This window comes from Bos indicus x Bos taurus, chromosome 20 (genome assembly GCF_003369695.1).
Source record: "Bos indicus x Bos taurus breed Angus x Brahman F1 hybrid chromosome 20, Bos_hybrid_MaternalHap_v2.0, whole genome shotgun sequence".
Lineage (NCBI taxonomy): Eukaryota > Metazoa > Chordata > Mammalia > Artiodactyla > Bovidae > Bos > Bos indicus x Bos taurus.
Window position 1 is genome coordinate 38,887,047 of NC_040095.1, and position 20,798 is coordinate 38,907,844.

At 39.5% G+C, this 20,798-nt stretch overlaps 1 protein-coding gene across 4 annotated transcripts in view; it reads left to right on the forward strand.

Moving 5' to 3' along the window:
- The window catches only part of PRLR (prolactin receptor), a 193,854-nt gene extending 173,258 nt beyond the window's left edge, over positions 1–20,596 (forward strand). For 3 of the 4 annotated variants that reach the window (XM_027519925.1, XM_027519927.1, XM_027519924.1), the window contains 5 exons: positions 4,768–4,937; positions 6,593–6,734; positions 8,364–8,463; positions 9,159–9,228; positions 10,314–20,596. In XM_027519925.1, the coding sequence (XP_027375726.1) occupies positions 4,768–4,937; positions 6,593–6,734; positions 8,364–8,463; positions 9,159–9,228; positions 10,314–11,204 (1,373 nt within the window). In that variant the 3' untranslated portion in view covers positions 11,205–20,596. Of the gene's footprint in view, positions 1–4,767; positions 4,938–6,592; positions 6,735–8,363; positions 8,464–9,158; positions 9,229–10,274 lie in introns of all 4 variants that reach the window. The other variant, XM_027519928.1, reaches the window with a different exon arrangement.
- The last annotated feature ends 202 nt before the right edge of the window (positions 20,597–20,798 follow it).

Sequence of the window (20,798 nt, forward strand, 5' to 3'; positions counted from 1 at the left end):
GAACTCTACATTTAAGTTAAATAAGCAGGGTGACAATATACAGCCTTGACGTACTCCTTTCCTAATTTGGAACCAGTCTGTTGTTCCATGTCTAGTTCTAACTGTTGCTTCTTGACATGCATACAGGTTTCTCAGGAGGCAGATAAAGTTTTCTCGTATTCCTATTTCTTTAAGAATTTTCCACAATTTGTTGCAATTCACATGGTCAAAGGCTTTAGCATAGTCAGTGAAGCAGAAGTAGATCTTTTCAAAAACATTAAAGAAGTGTTCTTAGAATTCTCATTAACCCTGCAGGTTACAGTATTGGTGAGGGGCCACAGAAGTTCATTGACAACTTACGTTTAACCACAGTAAAGTCTATAAGCTTGAACCTCATCAAGTGATAACCTGCAGTACATAATATTGGTACATATCCCAGAAATATTTAAGTCTGCTGAAAACACTTGAAAGCAATGATTCTCAACTGGGTGCTCTTTTGCCTCCCACAGGATTTTTGGCAATAGCAGGAAATATTTTTGATTATTGCAACACAGAGAGGGAAGATATCTAATGAGGGAGAACCCAGGGATGATGCTAACATCCTACAGTGTTCAGAACAGCCCCCACCACAAAGAATTTTCTTGTCCAAAATACACATAATGCTGAGGTTGAGAAAGTTTGCTTTCAAGGATTCATCTTGAACTTTTTACTTGCACTTTTATACAAAGATGTTTTGATCAGAGGCATTTCTCAGTCTTGTGTTCAGCTTAAAACTTATAATAACTGATAACTGATGTTTATTTAGTAAATCCATATAAAGCCATCTTTCTTAGGTATTTACCTAGTAATCTACAAGGATTAGGATTAGTGGCAAATTTCCTCAAGTTCGTTTTTTAGACAGGTTATAATGCCAAGTCCACTCGAGTTACACTCACTCTTCTCTCACCTGGAATTGAGATTGATTTGAGGAGGTAAGAAATGAATGGAGAAAATGTGACTAGCCAGCAAGACTGAAATTAGGGTAAGGCAGACCAGCACCCTAGGCCCGTCACTCTTTTAAATTAATCTTGGTCAAGTATAGTTGATTTAGAGTGTTGTATTCATTTCTGCTGTACAGCAAAGCAATTCCGTTATACACACACACACACACACACACACACACTGTTTTCTAATATTCTTTTCCATTATAGTTTGTCACAGGGTATTGAATGTAGTTCCCTGTGCTATATGCTAGGACCTTGCTGCCTATCCATTCAATATGAGTTTGCATCTGCTCACCCCAAACTCCCAGTGCATCCATCCCTCATTCTCCTTTCACCTTGCCAACCACAAGTCTGTTCTCATGTCTATGATTCTGTTTCATAGATAAGTTCACCTGCGTCATATTTTAGATTCCACATACAAGTGATACCAAATGGTGTTTGTCTTTTTCTTTCTAACTTACTTCAGTTAGTATGATAATCTTTTTTTTTCTTTTTTTAATTATTATTATTATTATCATTTTTTACTTTACAATATCGTATTGGTTTTGTCACACATCAACATGCATTCACCACGGGTGTACATGTGTTCCCCATCCTGAACCCCCCTCCCACCTCCCTCCCCATACCATCCCTCTGGGTTATCCCAGTGCACCAGCCCCAAGCTTCATGTATCCTGCATCGAACTGGACTGGCGATTCATTTCTTATATGATATTATACATGTTTTAATGCCATTCTCCCAAATCATCCCCCCCCCTCCCTCTCCCACAGAGTCCAAAAGACTGTTCTATACATCTGTGTCTCTTTTGCTGTCTCGCATACAGGGTTGTCATTACCATCTTTTTAAATTCCATATATATGCATTATCTTTAGGTCCATTCATGTTGCTACAAATGGCGTTATTTCATTCTTTTTAATGGGTGAGCAGTATTCCATTGAATATGTGTGTGTGTGTGTGTGTGTGTGTGTGTGTGTGTGTGTGTGTGTGCTGTGCTTAGTTGCTCAGTCATGTCCAACTCTTTGTGACCCCATGGACTGTACCCACCAGCTCCTCTGTCCATGGGATTCTCCAGGCAAGAATGCTGGAGTGACTTACCATTTCCTTCTCTCTCTCTCTTTGTCTCTCTCTCTGTCTCTCTCTCTCTCTCTCTCTCTCTCTCTCTCTATATATATATATATATATATATGTATTTATATAAATTTATACATATTTATTTTGTGTTTATATTTTATATAATTTCATATCTTTATATAATATATATGTATATAAATTTATATGTATAGAATCACATCTTCTTTACCCATTTGTCAATGGACATTTAGGTTGTTTTTATGTCTTGGCTATTGTGAATACTGCTGCTATGAACATAGAAGTGTATGTGTCTTTTTGAATTATAGTTTTATCTGGATATATGCCCAGAGTGGAATTGCTGAATCATATGACAATTCTGTTTTTAAATTTTTGAGGCACCTCCATGCTGTTTTCCATGGTGACTTGCACCAACTTACGTTCCCACCAACAGTGTAGGAGGGTTCCCTTTTTTTCCACACTCTCTCCAGCATTTGTTATTTATAGATTTTTTTAATTACAGCCATTCTGACTAGTGTGAGGTGATACCTCACTGTAGTTTGATTTGCATTTCTCTAATAGTTAGTGATGTTGAGCATCTTTTCATGTGCCTCTTGGTCATCTGTATGTCTTCTTTGGAGAAATGTCTATTTAGCTCTTTTGCCCATTTTTCAATTAGTTATTTTTGTGTTTTCTTATTAAGTTGTATTAGTTGTTTGTATATTATAGAAATTAAGCCCTTGTTGGTTACACCATTTACAAATATTTTCTCCCATTCTGTAGGTTGTCTTTTCATTTTGTTTATGGTTCCCTTTGCTGTGCAAAAGCTTGTAAGTTTGATTAGGCCCCATTTGTTTAGTTTTGCTTTTATTTTTATTTTCTTGGTACACGCTAGTGGTAAAGAACCCTCCTGCCAATGCAGCTTAGACATAAGAGACTCGGGTTCAATCCCTGGGTCAGGAAAATCCCGTAAAGGAGGGCATGGCAACCCACTCCAGTATTCGTACCAGAAGAATTCAATGGACAGAGAAGCCTGGAGGGCTGTAGTCCATAGGGTCTCACAGAGTTGGACACAACTAAAGCAACTTAGCATGCATGCATGTAGACTGACCTAAGAAAACATTGATATGATTTACATCAGAGAATGTTTTGCCTATGTTCTCTTCTAAGAGTTTTATGGTGTCTGTCTCATATTTAAGTCTTTAAGCCATTTTGAGTTTATTTTTGTGTATGGTGCAAGGGAGTGTTCTAACTTCATTGATTTACATGCAGCTGTCCAGCTTTTCCAACACCACTTGCTGCAAAAATTGTTTTTTCTCCATTGTTCATTCTTGCCTCCCTCCCTCGTCAAATATTACTTGATCATGGGTGTGTGGATTTATTTCTGGGCTCTCTTCTGTTTCATTGATACATATGTCTGTTTTTGTGCCAAGACAATGCTGGTTTGATTACTGTAGCTCTGTAGTATTGTCTGAAGTCTGGGAGGGTCACGCCTCCACCTTTTTTCCTTTTCCTCAGAATTGCTTGAGCAATTTTATAGTTCTTTGGGCTTTTATAGTTCTATATAAATTTTAGGAGTATTTGTTCTACTTATGTGAAAAGTCTCATGGGTAATTTGATAGGGATGACATTAAATCTGTAGATTGCTTTGGGTAGTATGGCCTAGGTACCGCACTCTTAAGGAGGAACTCACAGACCTTTACTTGAAGAAACCGGAGAGTAAGTGCCTCCTTCATTTTTTATTTTATTGTGGTAAAATACCTATAACATAGGGCTCCATATTTTAACCATTTTAAAGGCTGCCATTCAGTGGTATTAGTTCATTCACAATGTTATGCAACAATCCCCACAGTCTAGTTCCAGAACTCTTTCGTCACTCAAAATAAAAGCTTCCTACCCATTCAGCAGTTTTTCTGGATTCCCCTCCATGGCCCCAGCTCCAGAGCAACTACTAATCTGCGTTATGTCTCTGTCGATTTGTCTCTTCTGAATGCTTCATATACCTGGAATCATATACTATTTGGCCCTTCGTGTCTGGCGTCTTTCACTAAGCATTATGTTCTCAAGGTTCATCCGTGTTGTAGCTGTATCAAGACTGTCTCCTTTTAGCTGAATAATGTTCCATTATAAGGATATCGTTTGTCCATTCATCAGTTGATGGACATTTGGGTTGTTTCACCTATTGGCTCTTGTGAATAGTGCTGTTATGAACATTCATAAATGAGTTCTTGTTCTAACACCTGCTATCAGTTTTTCTGGGTATGTATTTAGGAGTGACATTGCTGGGTGACATGATAATTTCATGTTTAACTTTTTGAGCACCTGTCAGACTTTTCCACAGTGGCTACGCCATGGTACACTCCCACCAGCTATGCATGAAGGTTCCAAAGTCTCCAACATTCTTGCCAACACTTGTTAATTTTCATTTTTTCAATCCTAGCCATTCTAGTGGGTACGAAGTGATATGCCACTGTGGTTTCGATTTGCATTTCCTGAATGACTAATGACTTTGAGCACCAACAGGGGCTTCTTGGCTGTTTTTGCCACCTTAAACGTTGCACCTCATGTCACCCACTTGCTTCAGCCTAGTCCCAACTCTGCTGATCAGTGCCTGACATCAATACAAAGTGGCCCCTAAACATGGAGGGAAAGCTAGCGAGATCTGCCTCTAAGTCTTAGAATTCTGCATTCAAACATCTCTATTTGACTAAAGATGGAGTTTCTTTCATATCTGCAGTTGAACCAGAGCCTCCTGCAAACCTGACTTTGGAATTAAAACATCCAGAAGATAGAAAACCATATCTATGGATAAAATGGTCTCCACCCACCATGACTGATGTAAAATCTGGTTGGTTCATTATCCAGTACGAAATTCGATTAAAACCTGAGAAAGCAACTGATTGGGAGGTGAGTCAGTTGGAAACTTTTGGAAGGAACTGTGTCCTTTGGCAAAGATGAAGACCCCAACTGAGAACCAGTCGTGCCTCCTAATTATTAGGCCGCCATGTTTTCTTCCTGATACTGATGTAACCCTCGCACATGTGGAAAGGCTTTCTCCCTACATCCATCCATCTCCCTGCATCTCCTGGGATGGATGGGGACTCATCATCAGAGCTCTCCCAGGACTATATCCTTGCAACTGAACAGTCTTTTCTGCCAGGTTTCCAACCCACCCCCCTCAGGATATCTTAGATAGAAATGTCTATGAGAGTTCTTAAGTGGCACTAAGTTGGAGGAAAAAAATCTCAATGTAATCAGTCCATGGTTAATGGCTTTTTTATTTACTTTTAAATTCTTCATTGTAAAGAAATAGTACAATAAATTATAGACATTATAATAATCTATTCCTAAATATTTTAGTTGTTGTTGTTATTTAGTCACTAAGTTGTGTCTGACTCTTTTGCAACCCCATGGACTGTAACCTACCAGGCTCCTCTGTCCATGGTATTTTCCAGGCAAGAATACTGGAGTGTGTTGCCATTTCTTTCTCCAGGAGATCTTCCCAACCTAGGGATTGAACCCACATCTCCTGCATTGGCAGGCAGACTCTTTACCACTAAGCCACCAGTGAAGCCCTAAAGACTTTATTATATGTCTCTTTTAAAGAAGGAATGTTTCCAAACATAGCCAAAATAATATGATCACATGTAGAAAATTAATTGAAATTCCTTAATAGCATCTTTTGTAATTCTTTAATATCATTTAATGGCTAGTCCATATTTTAATTCCCCCAACTGCTTCAAAAATATTTCAGTAGCTAGTTTGTCTTAACCAGAATCCACTTCAAGATCACATACTGGCTGACTCATGTACCCCTTCAATCTCAACGTGCTAAGGAGACCAAGCCACTTTGAGACCAAGCTTGGTCTCAAAGAATGTCCCACCTTCTGCATCTGTCTGATTAGTTCTTTATAAGGTCAAGGTCATTTAGCCAGTTTCTCTGTCCCCACATTTCCTGTAACCAGACATTAAAAGACTTGATTAGATTCCAGTTGAACAATTTTTGGCGAGATTTCAGAGGTGATGTTATATGTTTCATATTGCATCGTATCAGGAGACAAACCCATTCTGGTCAACCTACCATAAATGCTAAAACTGGGTGCTGGACTGGGGAGATCACATCCTGATCCCTTGATTGTAAAGTCATGTTTGATTTATGCACAGCTGCTTCAGTGTTCGTAAATGCCCAGTTCTCTTTCACCTAGGGGCTTCACACCCATGAATAATCCTTAAGTCAATTATTTTATTAGGTTTGGAAAATAACAAATTTCCAATTTTGTTAAGTAGTCACCTTCTATATTGTAGAATTCAGAAGGTAAGATGTAGGGAGCAGTATATTTGTCTTTCTGAAATAGTGTTCCAAATGGAGAAGTAGAAAACCTGTTGTTTTTTGTGTGAGCAGTGTTTAACAGGAGGAAGGGATGGGCAGAGAGGGTGAAATGGTGTGAACAGGGTATGTAGTGTGACCTACATACTGGCTTCTCTGCTAGTGTATCTCCTAAAGGAAAAGTTTCCTTATAACACAAGTCAGAGTGACTTCTGTTTTCCTTGGCCCTCCCTAGACTCATTTTACTCCGAAGCAAACTCAGCTTAAGATTTTCAACTTATATCCAGGACAAAAATACCTTGTGCAGATTCGCTGCAAGCCAGACCATGGATACTGGAGTGAGTGGAGCCCAGAGAGCTCCATCCAGATACCTAATGGTAAGTGTCTTGAGATTCCCCAAGGAAGAGGGGATTCTGCCTGAAATCTGCCATTGTTTTATTGCTAAATATTTTTAAACAGAATGGGTTTAGTAAACTTGTATGTTGTAACTACTAACAGAAAAACTATTTTGAGTCTTAAGCAGAAGAATGAGTAGAGGTGGATTTATCATCTCTCCACTCAATACAGAGACATCTGAAAGTATAGCATCTTTCCCTAGGCCACTGTGAGTGAGGATCAGTTTCTATTAATAGGATAGGATATATCTGCAGACATGAGCTTGGAGCGTCTCCAAGGGCTTGATGGTCAATTATTCTGCCCTCCACATCTGCCCAATCCCTATCATTCAAGGTTATCACCTAGAATTTGCAAGGTGCTATCCCACCTGACTGCAAGGAGATCCAACCAGTCCATTCTGAAGGAGATCAGCCCTGGGTGTTCTTTGGAAGGAATGATGCTAAAGCTGAAACTCCAGTACTTTGGCCACCTCATGCGAAGAGTTGACTTACTGGAAAAGACTCTGATGCTGGGAGGGATTGGGGGCAGGAGGAGAAGGGGACGACAGAGGATGAGATGGCTGGATGGCATCACTGACTCGATGGACTTGAGTTTGACTGAACTCCGGGAATTGGTAATGGACAGGGAGCCTGGCGTGCTGCAATTCATGGGGTCGCAAAGAGTTGGACACGACTGAGTGACTGAACTGAACTGAACTGAACTGATCCCACCTGAAAGGCATGTACTGATTTTCAGTCCTTGATGACAATTACATGTTGATCTCATTCAAGGAACAGTATGTAGAAGGCATCCAGTTCTTCAAGTGCCATTAAACGTAGTGGCTGGTTTTCTACAAAGGAATGATTCATCTTGCATTTCTACAGTACTTTACAAAGTCTTTACCTTGTTTGGTCCTCCCAAACATCTCAGGTATTCAGAAAGAATAGAATTTCCATTAGCAACTGAAAGAGAGGAAACTGGAGCTCAGTGGAGTTAGAAGTCTTGCCCAGAACCACATGGCAAAGCCTAGCTCTTGTGACTACTGGCCTGACCAAAATATCAGGGTTTGCGCTGGCATAGGGAACATAGCACTGAACTACAGGCCATAAGACTGTGCATCCAGTCCTAGCTCTTACTAAATAAAAGCACAGGGTCTAGAAGCAGACGGCCTGGGTTCAAATCCCAGATGGCAACTTTATGGCTACCTGCCTCTGAATACACCACTCCTTGAGTCTCAGTTCCTCATCTTTACATACAGCAATGTATGTAAAGCAATGTATGTAAAGAGCTTAACATCATATGGCTTTTACTAGGAACTTAATAAACGTTAGCTTGTTGTTATTTTTACTGTAACTGACCATGTCCTCATGGATTTCCTCTGTAAGTATCACCTAAAATGATATTTTAAAGCACTTTGAAATGTTTAGAGTACTGTAAAACATATGCTGCATATTAAAATTTAATAATATTGGGAAAAAAGTAAATCCATCATTAACGCTACTCTGTTTGGATTGCTGTTCAAATCAAAAAAGGTATAGAGGGGCAGGGGACTTATGTTCAAAAGTCTCATTTCTTTGTTTGTTTTAAACAATGCTGTGTGTGATCAAAGCTTTCTGGCTGTTTGTTTTTAGACTTCCCAGTGAAGGACACAAGCATGTGGATCTTTGTGGCCATCCTTTCTGCTGTCATCTGTTTGATTATGGTCTGGGCAGTGGCTTTGAAGGGCTATAGGTATTTCACTCTACCCTTCTCTCAGTCATGGTTGTCAGGGATAATGGCCAAAAAAGACAATACAGAAATGATGAAAACCTACAGATAATTCAAGCACCTCGTTTTAGCCATTAGTGGCAGTGTGTTCACCATGAAAAAGCTTTTATCAGTGCTAGCAAAAGTAGAATAGACTCATTTTAAGCTGATGTTCTTTCCATCAAATGGAGGCTGACAGTTGTGAAATAGTAAAAATCTGGCAAGAGTAGCAAACAATCCACTAGTCATTTCAGAATCAGTCAGAGTTAACTAGCCAGAGTTCATTTTAATGTTGGCCTTTATGGCTCAGATGGTAAAGAATCTGCCTGCAATGCAGGAGACCCAGCTTCAGTCCCACAATTGGGAAGATCCCCTGGAGAAGGAAGTGGCTACCCACTCCAGTATTCTTCCCTGGAGAATTCCATGAACAGAAGAGCCTGGCAGGCTACAGTCCATAGAGTCGCAAGGAGTCAGACACTACTCTTTGTTGAACACTTAACACTCTATAGTTTATTCATTGTTGTCACTACTGATTTAGTGGTTTCATTTAGTAGCCTCAGAACTCCTAACTTCTACCTACCATAGTCCATGTAGCAGCCATTTGGAAATAAGGCTAATCTTTCAAAAGTTACAAAGTGATAACATGTACCATTTATCTTATCTCACGAATCATTTTATAGCATGGTGACCTGCATCCTCCCACCAGTTCCAGGGCCAAAAATAAAAGGATTTGATGTTCATCTGCTGGAGGTAAGTGCCAGGGTGGAAACTGTATTGTGACTTGCCCCTGTGTAACTGTCATCTTTACACATGCGCACACCATCCCCATCAGTGCAGTCTGGCTAAGCTTGGCCATCCATGGCTTGTTGTCCCTCCCCTTCAGCAGGGGTGCTCACAGAAAGATGTGAGAGGCATGAGGGTAATTACTGTCAGGAAGTGTCAGAGGGCAATGAAAGAAAGCCAAGAAAACATCAGCACACATAGCAATGCTTGTCGCTTAGCTGCTGCTAAGTTGCTTCAGTCGTGTCCGACTCTGTGCTACCCCATAGACGGCAGCCCACCAGGCTCCCCCGTCCCTGGGATTCTCCAGGCAAGAACACTGGAGTGGGTTGCCATTGCCTTCTCCAATGTATGAAAGTGAAAAGTGAAAGTGAAGTCGCTCAGTTGTGTCCGACTCTTAGCGACCCCATGGACTGAAGCCCACCAGGCTCCTCCATCTATGGGATTCTCCAGGCAAGAGTACTGGAGTGGAGTGCCATTGCCTTCTCCAGCAATGCTTGTTAGGTTTATCAAATCTGTTCATAAGCCCTGTCATAAACATTTTATACAAATAATCAGTTGAGAAAGTGGGTGAATATTTGATGAATACAAAAGAGTGACCTTCCACCAGCCCCTCCTCCATCAGACTTTGATGTAAGCTCTCACTTGAATATTCTCTACATAAGGCCATAGTAACAGAATATCTTACTGCAATTTTTGCTCAGTTTGAGTGCTCAGCTAACACTGGCTCAGTACAAGGGAGCTGGTATTTGCCAGAGCCCATTTAGACAGATTCAAGTGGGAATTAAATTTAAGTGTTCCGAATGAAAAGAGGGGTTAGAACATTTTACATTTCTCTGCAGGTTGAAGTACATATTAATAGTTTCGATTTGACCTTCAGCTTAACATGGAGGTATATAAAAGCAGTTACTTACTCATTATGTCACTTGACATCAGCCACTGTGAGGCCAAAAGCACAAGATTGTGAAAAGTCAGCCCCAGGGAATTTATTCTGATGGCGTTCACTTTGATTGCAGATATCACAGCCTTCTCGCCTTGTGTCTATGTTTTAATAGAAGGGCAAGTCCGAAGAACTTCTGCGAGCTCTGGAAAGCCAAGACTTCCCCCCCACTTCTGACTGCGAGGACTTGCTGATGGAGTTCATAGAGGTAGATGACTGTGAGGACCAGCAGCTGATGCCACGCCCCTCCAAAGAACACACGGAGCAAGGCGTGAAGCCCATGCACCTGGATCTTGACAGTGACTCTGGCCGGGGCAGCTGCGACAGCCCTTCGCTCTTGTCTGAAAAGTGTGATGAACCTCAGGCCCATCCCTCCAAGTTCCATACTCCCGAGGGCCCTGAGAAGCTGGAGAATCCCGAAACAAACCTTACATGTCTCCAGGCCCCTCAGAGCACAAGCGGGGAAGGCAAAATCCCCTATTTTCTGGCCAATGGACCCAAATCTTCCACATGGCCTTTCCCGCAGCCCCCCAGCCTATACAGCCCCAGATATTCTTACCACAACATTGCTGACGTGTGTGAGCTGGCCCTGGGCATGGCAGGCACCACAGCCACTTCGCTGGACCAAACAGACCAACATGCTTTAAAAGCCTCAAAAACCATTGAAACTGGCAGGGAAGGAAAGGCAACCAAGCAGAGGGAGTCAGAAGGCTGCAGTTCCAAGCCTGACCAAGACACGGTGTGGCCACGACCCCAAGACAAAACCCCCTTGATCTCTGCTAAACCCTTGGAATACGTGGAGATCCACAAGGTCAGCCAAGATGGAGTGCTGGCTCTGTTCCCAAAACAAAACGAGAAGTTTGGCGCCCCTGAAGCCAGCAAGGAGTACTCAAAGGTGTCCCGGGTGACAGATAGCAACATCCTGGTATTGGTGCCGGATCCGCAAGCGCAAAACCTGACTCTGTTAGAAGAACCAGCCAAGAAGGCCCCGCCAGCCCTGCCATAGAATCCAGCCAAGGCCGACCTGGCTATCTCCCCCACAACCCCAGGCAACTGCAGACTCCAGTTGGGCTGGGGACTGGGTCCCGCAGGTTTTATGCACTCTTGCAGTGAGAGTTATGGAAGGATGGGTTCAATTGTGATTTTCCTTCAGGGAACACTACAGAGTACGTGAAATGCACTCTACCAGAGAGGGCTCAAGAACAGGGTTAGAATGACACTACCCAACTCCCAGTTCACTCTTAATTCTCTATTTTCAACCAGTTGCCTCTTTGTCCAACAGCTGATTCCAGAACAAATCGTTCCATCTTGTGTGATTTGTAGATTTACTTTTTTGCTATTAGTTGTCAGATTATATGTTCAAAGATATAAAAGCACATTGCCTAGTATTCTTAAGAGACAGTGCCAATAGGTATATAATCTGGAAAAGGCCTTCATGGTTTCGTATGTGACAGAGGGGTATAAGTCAGTCAAAATTGTTTACCATGGGAAGATGGTAGATAGGAGAGAAATGCCATGAAAACCACTTTGAAGACCAGTTGCTTAACCTTTGCACTCCTCTTTCATTTTATTAGGATTAACCAAATACAATGCACTTAAAAAGTTTCATTCTAGAACACCTAACAAATTGTTTCCATCCATTCCTATTACCTTAAAATGACACATGGCCAATATGCAAGTAAACAGGATGCCTCCATTTTTTTTTAATAGTTTGAATTTATTAAGCATGGATTTTACCCCTAAATTGTATTTCATTCTGAAACTTCTAGAAAATAGGGTTTTAGAAAGTGAAATTTTCTTACACAGGAGGCAAATGAGTTTCATGTGGTGAATCCTTCTAAAATGTTTTCCTCTTTCATTTGAGCATGATAGATAATTTATTACACACCCTTGTCTTCTGTTAGTGAAAAAAAAAAAGTCCCAAAAGATAACTTTAATTTAAAATATAATCATATTATGATAAGTGAAATAAACCAGACATAGAAAGACAAAAAATAAAAAAAATTTAAAAAGAATAAAATATAATCATAGCAGGATGCTCATGGAAGTACTGCCTTACTGTATATACAAATTCTACTTTAATATAAACCCATAAGTTTAACAATGTATTTTTGAAGACTATTTTTCTATCACTTAAGTAAATAAAAGACTATTTTCTATCTTCCCAGTACAGCTTGTTTACGTATTCAGCAGGTACAGTGTTTATATGAGGTTATAATGAGTATTTTCAGTACTCGGCGATATATACAGTCCCTGTTTGTGGAATAAAATGCCATACCAAGCCAAAGCCCACTGAGGAATAGGAAGTGGATGACAAAATTCAATTTCCAGCACAGTGTAGTACAGTTTTTCTGATTCTTTTTATCTCCCGGATACTTTAAATAGCAATCAAGAAACTAGAGTTTTAGGACTCTCCACAAACGGAAAATTACTTCTTTTGTAATTTAGGGCCACTCTGGGGGTTCTGCCCTTGGGGTGAAAATTTTCACTTCTCTGTGAAATTTTCCCTTCTCTGGGTAAAAATTCATAAAGATGAAATTTTCACTTCTCTGGGTGAAAATTTATACAGATGAAGAAGGAGAGTGGAAACATTTAACATACTGCCTTAGAGAGAGGGTTTTTGTTTTGTTTTTCTGAGCAATCTTGGGCAAATCCATTTGTGTGCTCACTTCTTAAGCTGGAACACAAAGAATCTGAGCTCCCTCTGTGAGTTAAATATTCCAGCCCAATAAGTCCATGTTGACAGGAACGGGACTCAGAGGTTGGCTGATGTGTGAAAGTGAACACACTGTCAGAGCTCCCAGAAATGCAAAGGTAACATATCTGAGGCTCTATTCACCCAATACACACACAACTGGTTAAGAGTGAGGGAGCTGTTGGGGAAGATTGTCCAAGTTTATTCAGTCCCCTAGATCCTTGCTACTCAAAATACAGTCTGAGGACCAGCCACAGCTGCATCTATGGGCACTGCTTGGAAATGCAGAATCTCTGCCCTCGCCACCCCCATCCACCTGAATCTGCATTTTGCTAAGATCCCCAGATGATTCAAGTTCACAGTGAAGTTTGAGAAGCATTGCCCTAGCAGATCATTTCCACTAAAGCTGATTGTAATGCCTGGAGTAGTTCTTTCCCGGAAAGTACAGGTTGAGTCTGTTTGACTTGCAGTGAACAGTATTGTCATAAAAAGGTATCACTTTTAAAATCTATTAGTGGTTTGGGATTCACATAATGGACGAGAATGATCTGCAAAAGCACATACAACTTCTAAGAGGGTCAAGGAGTATACCCCACCTTGAGAAGCACTGACCAAAGACTCGGCCCTTCAAAGCCAGCACAGACCAAATCTTTCTCAGAATAGTCCCATCTCCTCCAAGGTGTGTATGAACCACTCTGATAGTACGAGGATTCAAAAATAGTATTTTGATGTATGATTTGGCATGTATAAAAAAACTTTCATGGCTGAAGACTCAAACTGAATTCTTAAAAAAACATCAATTAGTAAGTAGATTACTGTCAATCACTAACTAAAGCCAGGGCTATAATTCTTGGTCACTTAGCACTCTTTAATGAATTGCGGGGTTTTTTTTTCATAGTCTAGTCTATTTTCTATCAAGAAGTCCTCGAGTCAAGTGGAAGTATGCAGATTAAGGGTCAGGAGACCCAGCTTCTAGTGCTAATTATGTTAGCTTAGCTCAACTGCCTTCTCTGGGTCTCAGTTTGCTCTGAATGAAATGCTAGGCTGAATAATCTATAATGTCCTTTTAAACTGAATCCTTAATTCCATGATTCACTCAATAGTGTCCAGCAAAGATGATTAACCGATGCCTTGTATCATAATTAAGCTAACAAATAATTGCCCTTCATCATAGACACACGTCCTCTTCAGTGATGTGCTCATTTTGTTTCACTTTTTCTTTTTTTTTAGTTGGAGGACAGTTGCTCTACAATATTGTGTTGGCCTCTGCCACACATCAACATGAGTCGGCCACAGGTTTAAATCAATGCCAACTAATCTTAACATATTGTACATGCATTTTACAAATTACATAGGTATAGAATCATAGTCTAAAGTGATGTGCAAATATGTGTATAGAGGGAAGCAGAGATTTTTTTTAAAAGACACTGAAAGAGGCTCTGGTTTTTAGGGACAAAATGCTTCTCTTATACTAGGCTGCTGATTCTGGTTTGCCCTTTTGTCGTTGTTGTTGTTGTCTTCTTACGGATTATGAACCACCACTGCACAGTTGGTGTTAAAAGCCTCGAGCTCTGATTTATAAAAAGTCATATTTTTATAAATAAACACTTCAAGCTACAAAGCACATGGAAATAGGATAGCCAGTGGGTGATTTATGGAAGCTTATAACTCAAAGTGCAAAATCTTCTCTAGTCAGTTTTAGCAAATGGGTACAAGGCACCTCAGATGAGCACAAGTCATAATCAGTCACGTCACTGACATGCAACTGACTCTCCATTCTCCTAAGTGCCTAAGGCCAATCCCAACTGGTTTGGTCCAAAGTTGGTCAATCCCTTGCCATCTGTACAAGATGAAGGAGTATGACTCTGTCCTATAGTGACCCAACTGAAAGGGGGAATCTGATGAGCAAGCAGAGGCACCTGAGCTCCAGCGTGCAGCTTAGCTGGGGAAGGTCTGTCCCCCAACTTTCTCCAGGCTGCCTGCCGCTGCCCATCACTTTCAGAAAGACGTGATCCAGCCAGGTGTAATTTTGTTATCTCTTTAGAGTAGACATGAAAGAATCAGAGTTGTACACATTTTACAAAGTGCCTTTTTTTTTTTTTTTTGAAGTTTTCTTTTCACAAGAAAAGTGTATTGTTTAGACAGTAAATTTTACATTTTAAGTAAATGAATGAAAAAGCCAGAAAGGGAATCATTAAATGGTCTAAGGTCCAATCAGCAACCGCTGAGTGGACTTTTATTGTTTAGTTGAATTAGCACACAGCTGATGTGAATACTGTAACTTATTTTGATAAGAAATTGACTCTGGCTAAGATTTTGGAATAAGTCTGCCACCCTGTTACTTGAGACCCTCAGTTTAAAAACACATTAATGCACTTTCAAATGGCTTTGAATTGCATGCCAGGGCCTGAAAAGGGCAACGCGTGTACCATGGAACTTGGCACACATGCAGAAAGACATAAAAGCCTCTGGATTATGGTCCGCAGGATTGCTGATGTAGATTTGTCATTGTTGAAAGCCTCTAGTGAACCAATTTCTTTTTCTGCCTTTTCAGCCCATGCATCATTAACATAGTTGCTAGGGTAGTGGGCTGAGCACTCAATTTCCAGCTGCCAGTAAACAGGCTGTGTGATCTTAGCAAGTCCTTTAAAAGCTAATCTCTGGTTCCCTCATCTGTTAAATGAGTGGCTTGGCCTAAGATGTTTCTAAGACCCCTTCCGGCTCTAACAGTCTTTGATGCGCAAGATCTGAGTAAAATCCAGGGTTTCGGTAAATGGCCCAGGGACACCGCAGGAAAACCCTGCTGATGATCCCTTAGCCTGAAGCAGTGGACACTGTGGCTGTAACAATGCTGAAGAGAAAAACAGGTCTACTCCTGCAAGTCCCATCGATTTCATTTAACATCCTTGGCTCCTCCTCTTCTTCTTAGCTGTCCACCTTGTAGGCTTTTAATGCTCTCACTTAGGGCCTCCATTTCTCCTGAGAGTTCATTATGTACAGTAGCAACCATAGGATTTGCAAGAAACTAAATTATTCATAAACAATGACTTTGGCCTGAGTCAAACAATAAATTGGCCACATAGATATCAAGGCCCAAGTTAAAGGTCACAACTTATCTTATTTACGGAGCCACAGGCTTAGAGATTCTAGCTCAACTCATCCATTCATTCATGTGTTCAAAGGCCATTAATAAATCCAAGCTACAATGAAGACTCTTGTGGAGGTTTTAAGCAGAAACTTAAAAATGCAAAATGATCGCTCAAGAGTTTTAATCTAACCAGAAATTCTATTTATAGTTATGGCCTGGATGTATTTCATGACCAGTATACATATCATCTGCAAATCAAATAGTTCTCTCGCTAGATTTATGTATTTCAAGATGATTTTGGCTCTGAGACCTTCACATAGTTACCTATTTCCATAAAAGGAAACAGATAGAAAAATAGAGTGTGGGGGACCTTCCTGGTGGTCCAGTGGCTGGGACATCACACTTCCAATGCAGGGGGCCCAGGTTCCACCCCTGGTCACGGAACTAAGATCCCACTTGGAAATCCCGCATGGCACAGCTAAGACCTGGCACAGCCAAATTAAATAAATAAATAAATATAAAATATTTTTTAAAAAGAAAGAAAAATAGGATGTTTCTAAATGTCTGGGCTTCTCAGGATTACACAGAATGCCGAAAGTAACCTGCTAAACTCTGATTTTTTTGGACGTAGTGACTCTGTTCAGTGTTCTGAGTTTATGGCTAAGAGATGTGCATATGCCCACAACTGTTTTGTCCACCTTGATTCCTTTGATTTACGCTCCAATTTCATGTCAGGAAGCACTGAGATATGTAAAGTGGGAAAACATACACTGTTTATGTGGTTGTGGTCAATGAAAAGAGAGACCTTTAACCATAGTCTGGTAGTTAACTTTTTACCTGCTGCTGATAAAAAGAAAAAAACAACTCTAAAAACTTTAGCTACTTAAGTAGTAATATAAAAACCAGTAGTTTCATATTATGGTCAACGCACACTTCACCTGCATACATTTCATAATCCAATCTGAGTTTTCCATGCAAATTTCACATATCCTAAGTAGGTGGGGAAATCTTGTTATACTACTTGAAATTGAAAAATTGTATGGCAAAGAGTCTCCTAAACAACAGTTTGTTTTATGAAATTCCTGATAAAATGATTTTGAAGTTTTAAAAGTAATCATTTCCCTTCTTATCCTAATGTCCTTCTTTCGAAGCTGCTTATTGCTTAGAAATGATGTCACATTTTCCACTTTGACTATTTTCAGTGGCATAGTTATGTATTTGCCATGTGATAATCCTGACTTTAACTGTTATATGATTTTATATTATATTGCTTTATGTGGTTCAAAAACTGTATGACACATTGAGATATATAATCCTCCTATTGTGAAACTAACTGTATACTACAAAGGAAAATAATTATTTCATGAGTTAGAATCTATCCATATATATTTCAATGTGATTGTTTCTATATCTGGAAAACAAGACTGAAAAAAATATGTAATCATATCTTTCTGTTGAAACCGTGAATGTGCTAATTTTTTTTCTTAATCTTTGTCTACAAGTAGTATGAGTTGCCATTGTACAGCTGATCTGGGGTTAAGTGTTTAAAGTACAATCCAACAATTGTTTAAAAGTCAAGTCAACCCCTCGACTTTGCTTCATGTGACCTCTGATACTTCTGGGGTGTTTTTTGCATAATTAGGCTTGCTTTTCTGCTTGATCAGTCATTTCAAACAATTTTCATGTCTCATGCAGAAACCAAAGCAACCTAGAATTGGCTGTTAGGGATCTGTGTCTTCTGTAAAGCCATATTGAAGTGAAGGCTAAGGGACAGCCAAAGGTTCCATACATTCAAACCTACCACTACCTCTGCTTTTTCTCTTTTCCTAAAAAATGCCAAACAAAATTCTTAAATATTGCATAGGAAATTAGAAGTGATTGTTACAAGTTTCTGGGATCTTATTTTGTTTTTTTACGTGAAGATACACCTCCTAAATTAATCAGTTTGTAAGTTTATGCTAGGTTTTCTCAATAACCATTTTTACATTCTATAAAAACTGGCTGATGAATAAGGGCCAGAAAGAATACATAGTAAGTCACCAGGTGAAAAACCAACAAAATTATAGATGCAGATTTTTCCCTAACCAGGAGTCACCACAACGTGGTTACCCAAAGCCATGAGGGGCATATTTCTCACAATTTGATTTCCCTAAAGCCCCTAGAAATAAATTTTTTCCTTATCCGATTTTAACCATCAAAGATATTATGGTATGGGAAAAATCAGGCATATATCAGAAATAACCTTGTTTTGATTTTAAAAATTCATTTCTACATGAACTAGTTACAATGCCTATTTTTTTTAGTCTTAAAAAATTATAGAAGACTGTATTCATCTGATTTATCTTGCATCTTTAGTTCTGTAAATCTTTAGTTATTGCACATTGTGCTTTCTGTTGCCCTTGGATTTATTAATTTGTCTCTTTCCATTTTGAGAGGACGCTGTGGATAGCTAAATCCATATCAAGAGCATGGGAGATGCTGCTAACTGCTATTACCAGACTTCTTCATTTTTTACTTCACACCAAAAACAATGCTTGCCAAACAAAATCATCCCAGTATAATATTATCATTATATTTCTACTCATATTATTGAAAATTCCCAGCTCAGTGCCTGGCTCAATAAATGTTTATTCTCCTTGCCTCCCCTTCCTCTATTTATTTTTATTTGATATGTAAATGAAAAAAATAACACATGCCTGGCTGAAACAATTTTCTTGATGGATTTTTGCTGCAAAAGGATTTGTAATCCAGAAACTATTTATATAAATTAGACCAAAACAATTTTCCTCCTTTCTCTTCACCCTTCTGTATGATTGCAAAGTATAATTTCCTTCCTTCACCCCCATCCCTCACACAAGAAGCTGCTAAAAATAAAAATAAAATGAGATGGAACCAAGAACCCAGGGATAGATCAGAAAAGCTCATTTAAGTATTATAAAATAAAGGAAAAATCAAGCCATTTGAAAAATGGAATGCTTTTGAACAGTATGATTCATCCATATTACTAACAACATCTCTTCTGACCAAATTCATTGGATTAAGTGTAAAATGCTAATCTTTTAATGGGTCTAGATTTAGAAATCTTTACCTACTGCTCATACTTGTGTTGCAGAATTATGGGATGGTGTGAGGTTTGCTTTACAAATTCTTCTCTGACTCCTAAATTCTCTAATGCCATGTCTTACCAGGGAATAAGAAATTTCTTACATGAATATCATCCCCTAAAACTTGGCTTCTGTCAAAGACTGACTCCCCCATACTTACACTGGTGCCATCTGCTTTTAATTATTGGACACACATTTACTTTGAAGCTGGAAAAATTGGAGTGTCAGTCACCAGACACAGCATTCATATAATAATGATGAGTTGGAGAAGTACTGTGTAGCTAATTTTCCAAAATGACATGCTTTCCTAAAAGGAAACAGAAATTATATGTTGCCACATCTTTCCAGAACCATATCTGAAACCTTAACCCCACCAAACTCTACAACTGACTAATCAACTTCTACATATTCTAAATCTCCCCTATTTTGAGGGCCTGTGAGATATAATACCTATTTAGCAGAAATCTTGATGTCTTGGGGTTGGAAGATAGGGCAGGATTATAGGAAATGGGGGCTTCCCTGGTAGCTCAGCTGGTTAAGAATCTGCCTGCAATGCAGGAGACCCCGGTTCAATTCCTGGTTCGGGAAGATCCCCTGGAGAAGGGATAGGCTACCCACTCTAGTATTCTTGGGCTTCCCCGTGACTCAGACAATAAACAATCCACCTGCAATATGGGAGACCTGGGTTCAACCCCTCGGTTGGAAAGATCCCCTGAAGGAGGGCATGGCAACCCACTCCAGTATTCTTGCCTGGAGAATCCCCATGGACAGAGTTGCTTGGCAGGCTACAGTCCCTGGGTCACAAAGGGTTGGACATGACCGAGCAACTAAGCACAGCACAGCACATAGGAAATGGGGTTATTGAAAAACCTCCAATAGGACCTTACCCGTTAGGGAAGCAGATTCTCACAGTTTTATCCTTCTGAAGAGTACAGATGAGATTAAACCCATCTTGATATTGTAAAGCATAGTCTACATTGGAGGTCTTGACACTTAAATTGGAATTCTTTTGCCCATAACCTCACCTACTCCTGCTGCCTATACAAGTATTAAGCAATTTTGTCTTATGATCAGGTTCACACTAAAACTTATACTTACCAATGAACTTGAAACACAGGTACTTTTATGAATGTGATAAAATATTTTTTAAGTAAATCTAGAGGATGTTAGTCAAATACCACTTAGGTTGTCAGTTGGGGGAACACTGGTATAAGCTAAGGGAGCTCAGGAATTTTTATTACTGTATTTATAAATGTGTTTGAAAGAATTTGTAAATGTCACAGGTACATTTTTAAGGTGATACACATTTGCTCCATAAATTATTAAAAATTAATGAAATGAATTTCAATGACATTTGGCAGTAGTTTTGCTTCAAGTGATCAATATTGATATTGTTACTGAACTATGTAATCTCATGATACATTTTTCAATACTTTTTCAGAGCAACTGCTTTTGCAATGGTAGCAATGCTTAATTTAAATTGAATCAATAAATTTCTTCCTAAGCCATGATTTTTGGTGGGTCTTTTACTATGTATGTGAAACATTTAATGAACAATATAAGTTTGGGAGGTTTTTTATTTGTTTCAAAAAAACTTTATCAGGACATATTTTTTAAAGAAGGAAAAATAACAGCAATCTAAGCCTCTCTGGAAATCAAAAATGCAGACACATACTGAAATATTTGGCTTAGAACACTCATCCAATGCTTTTT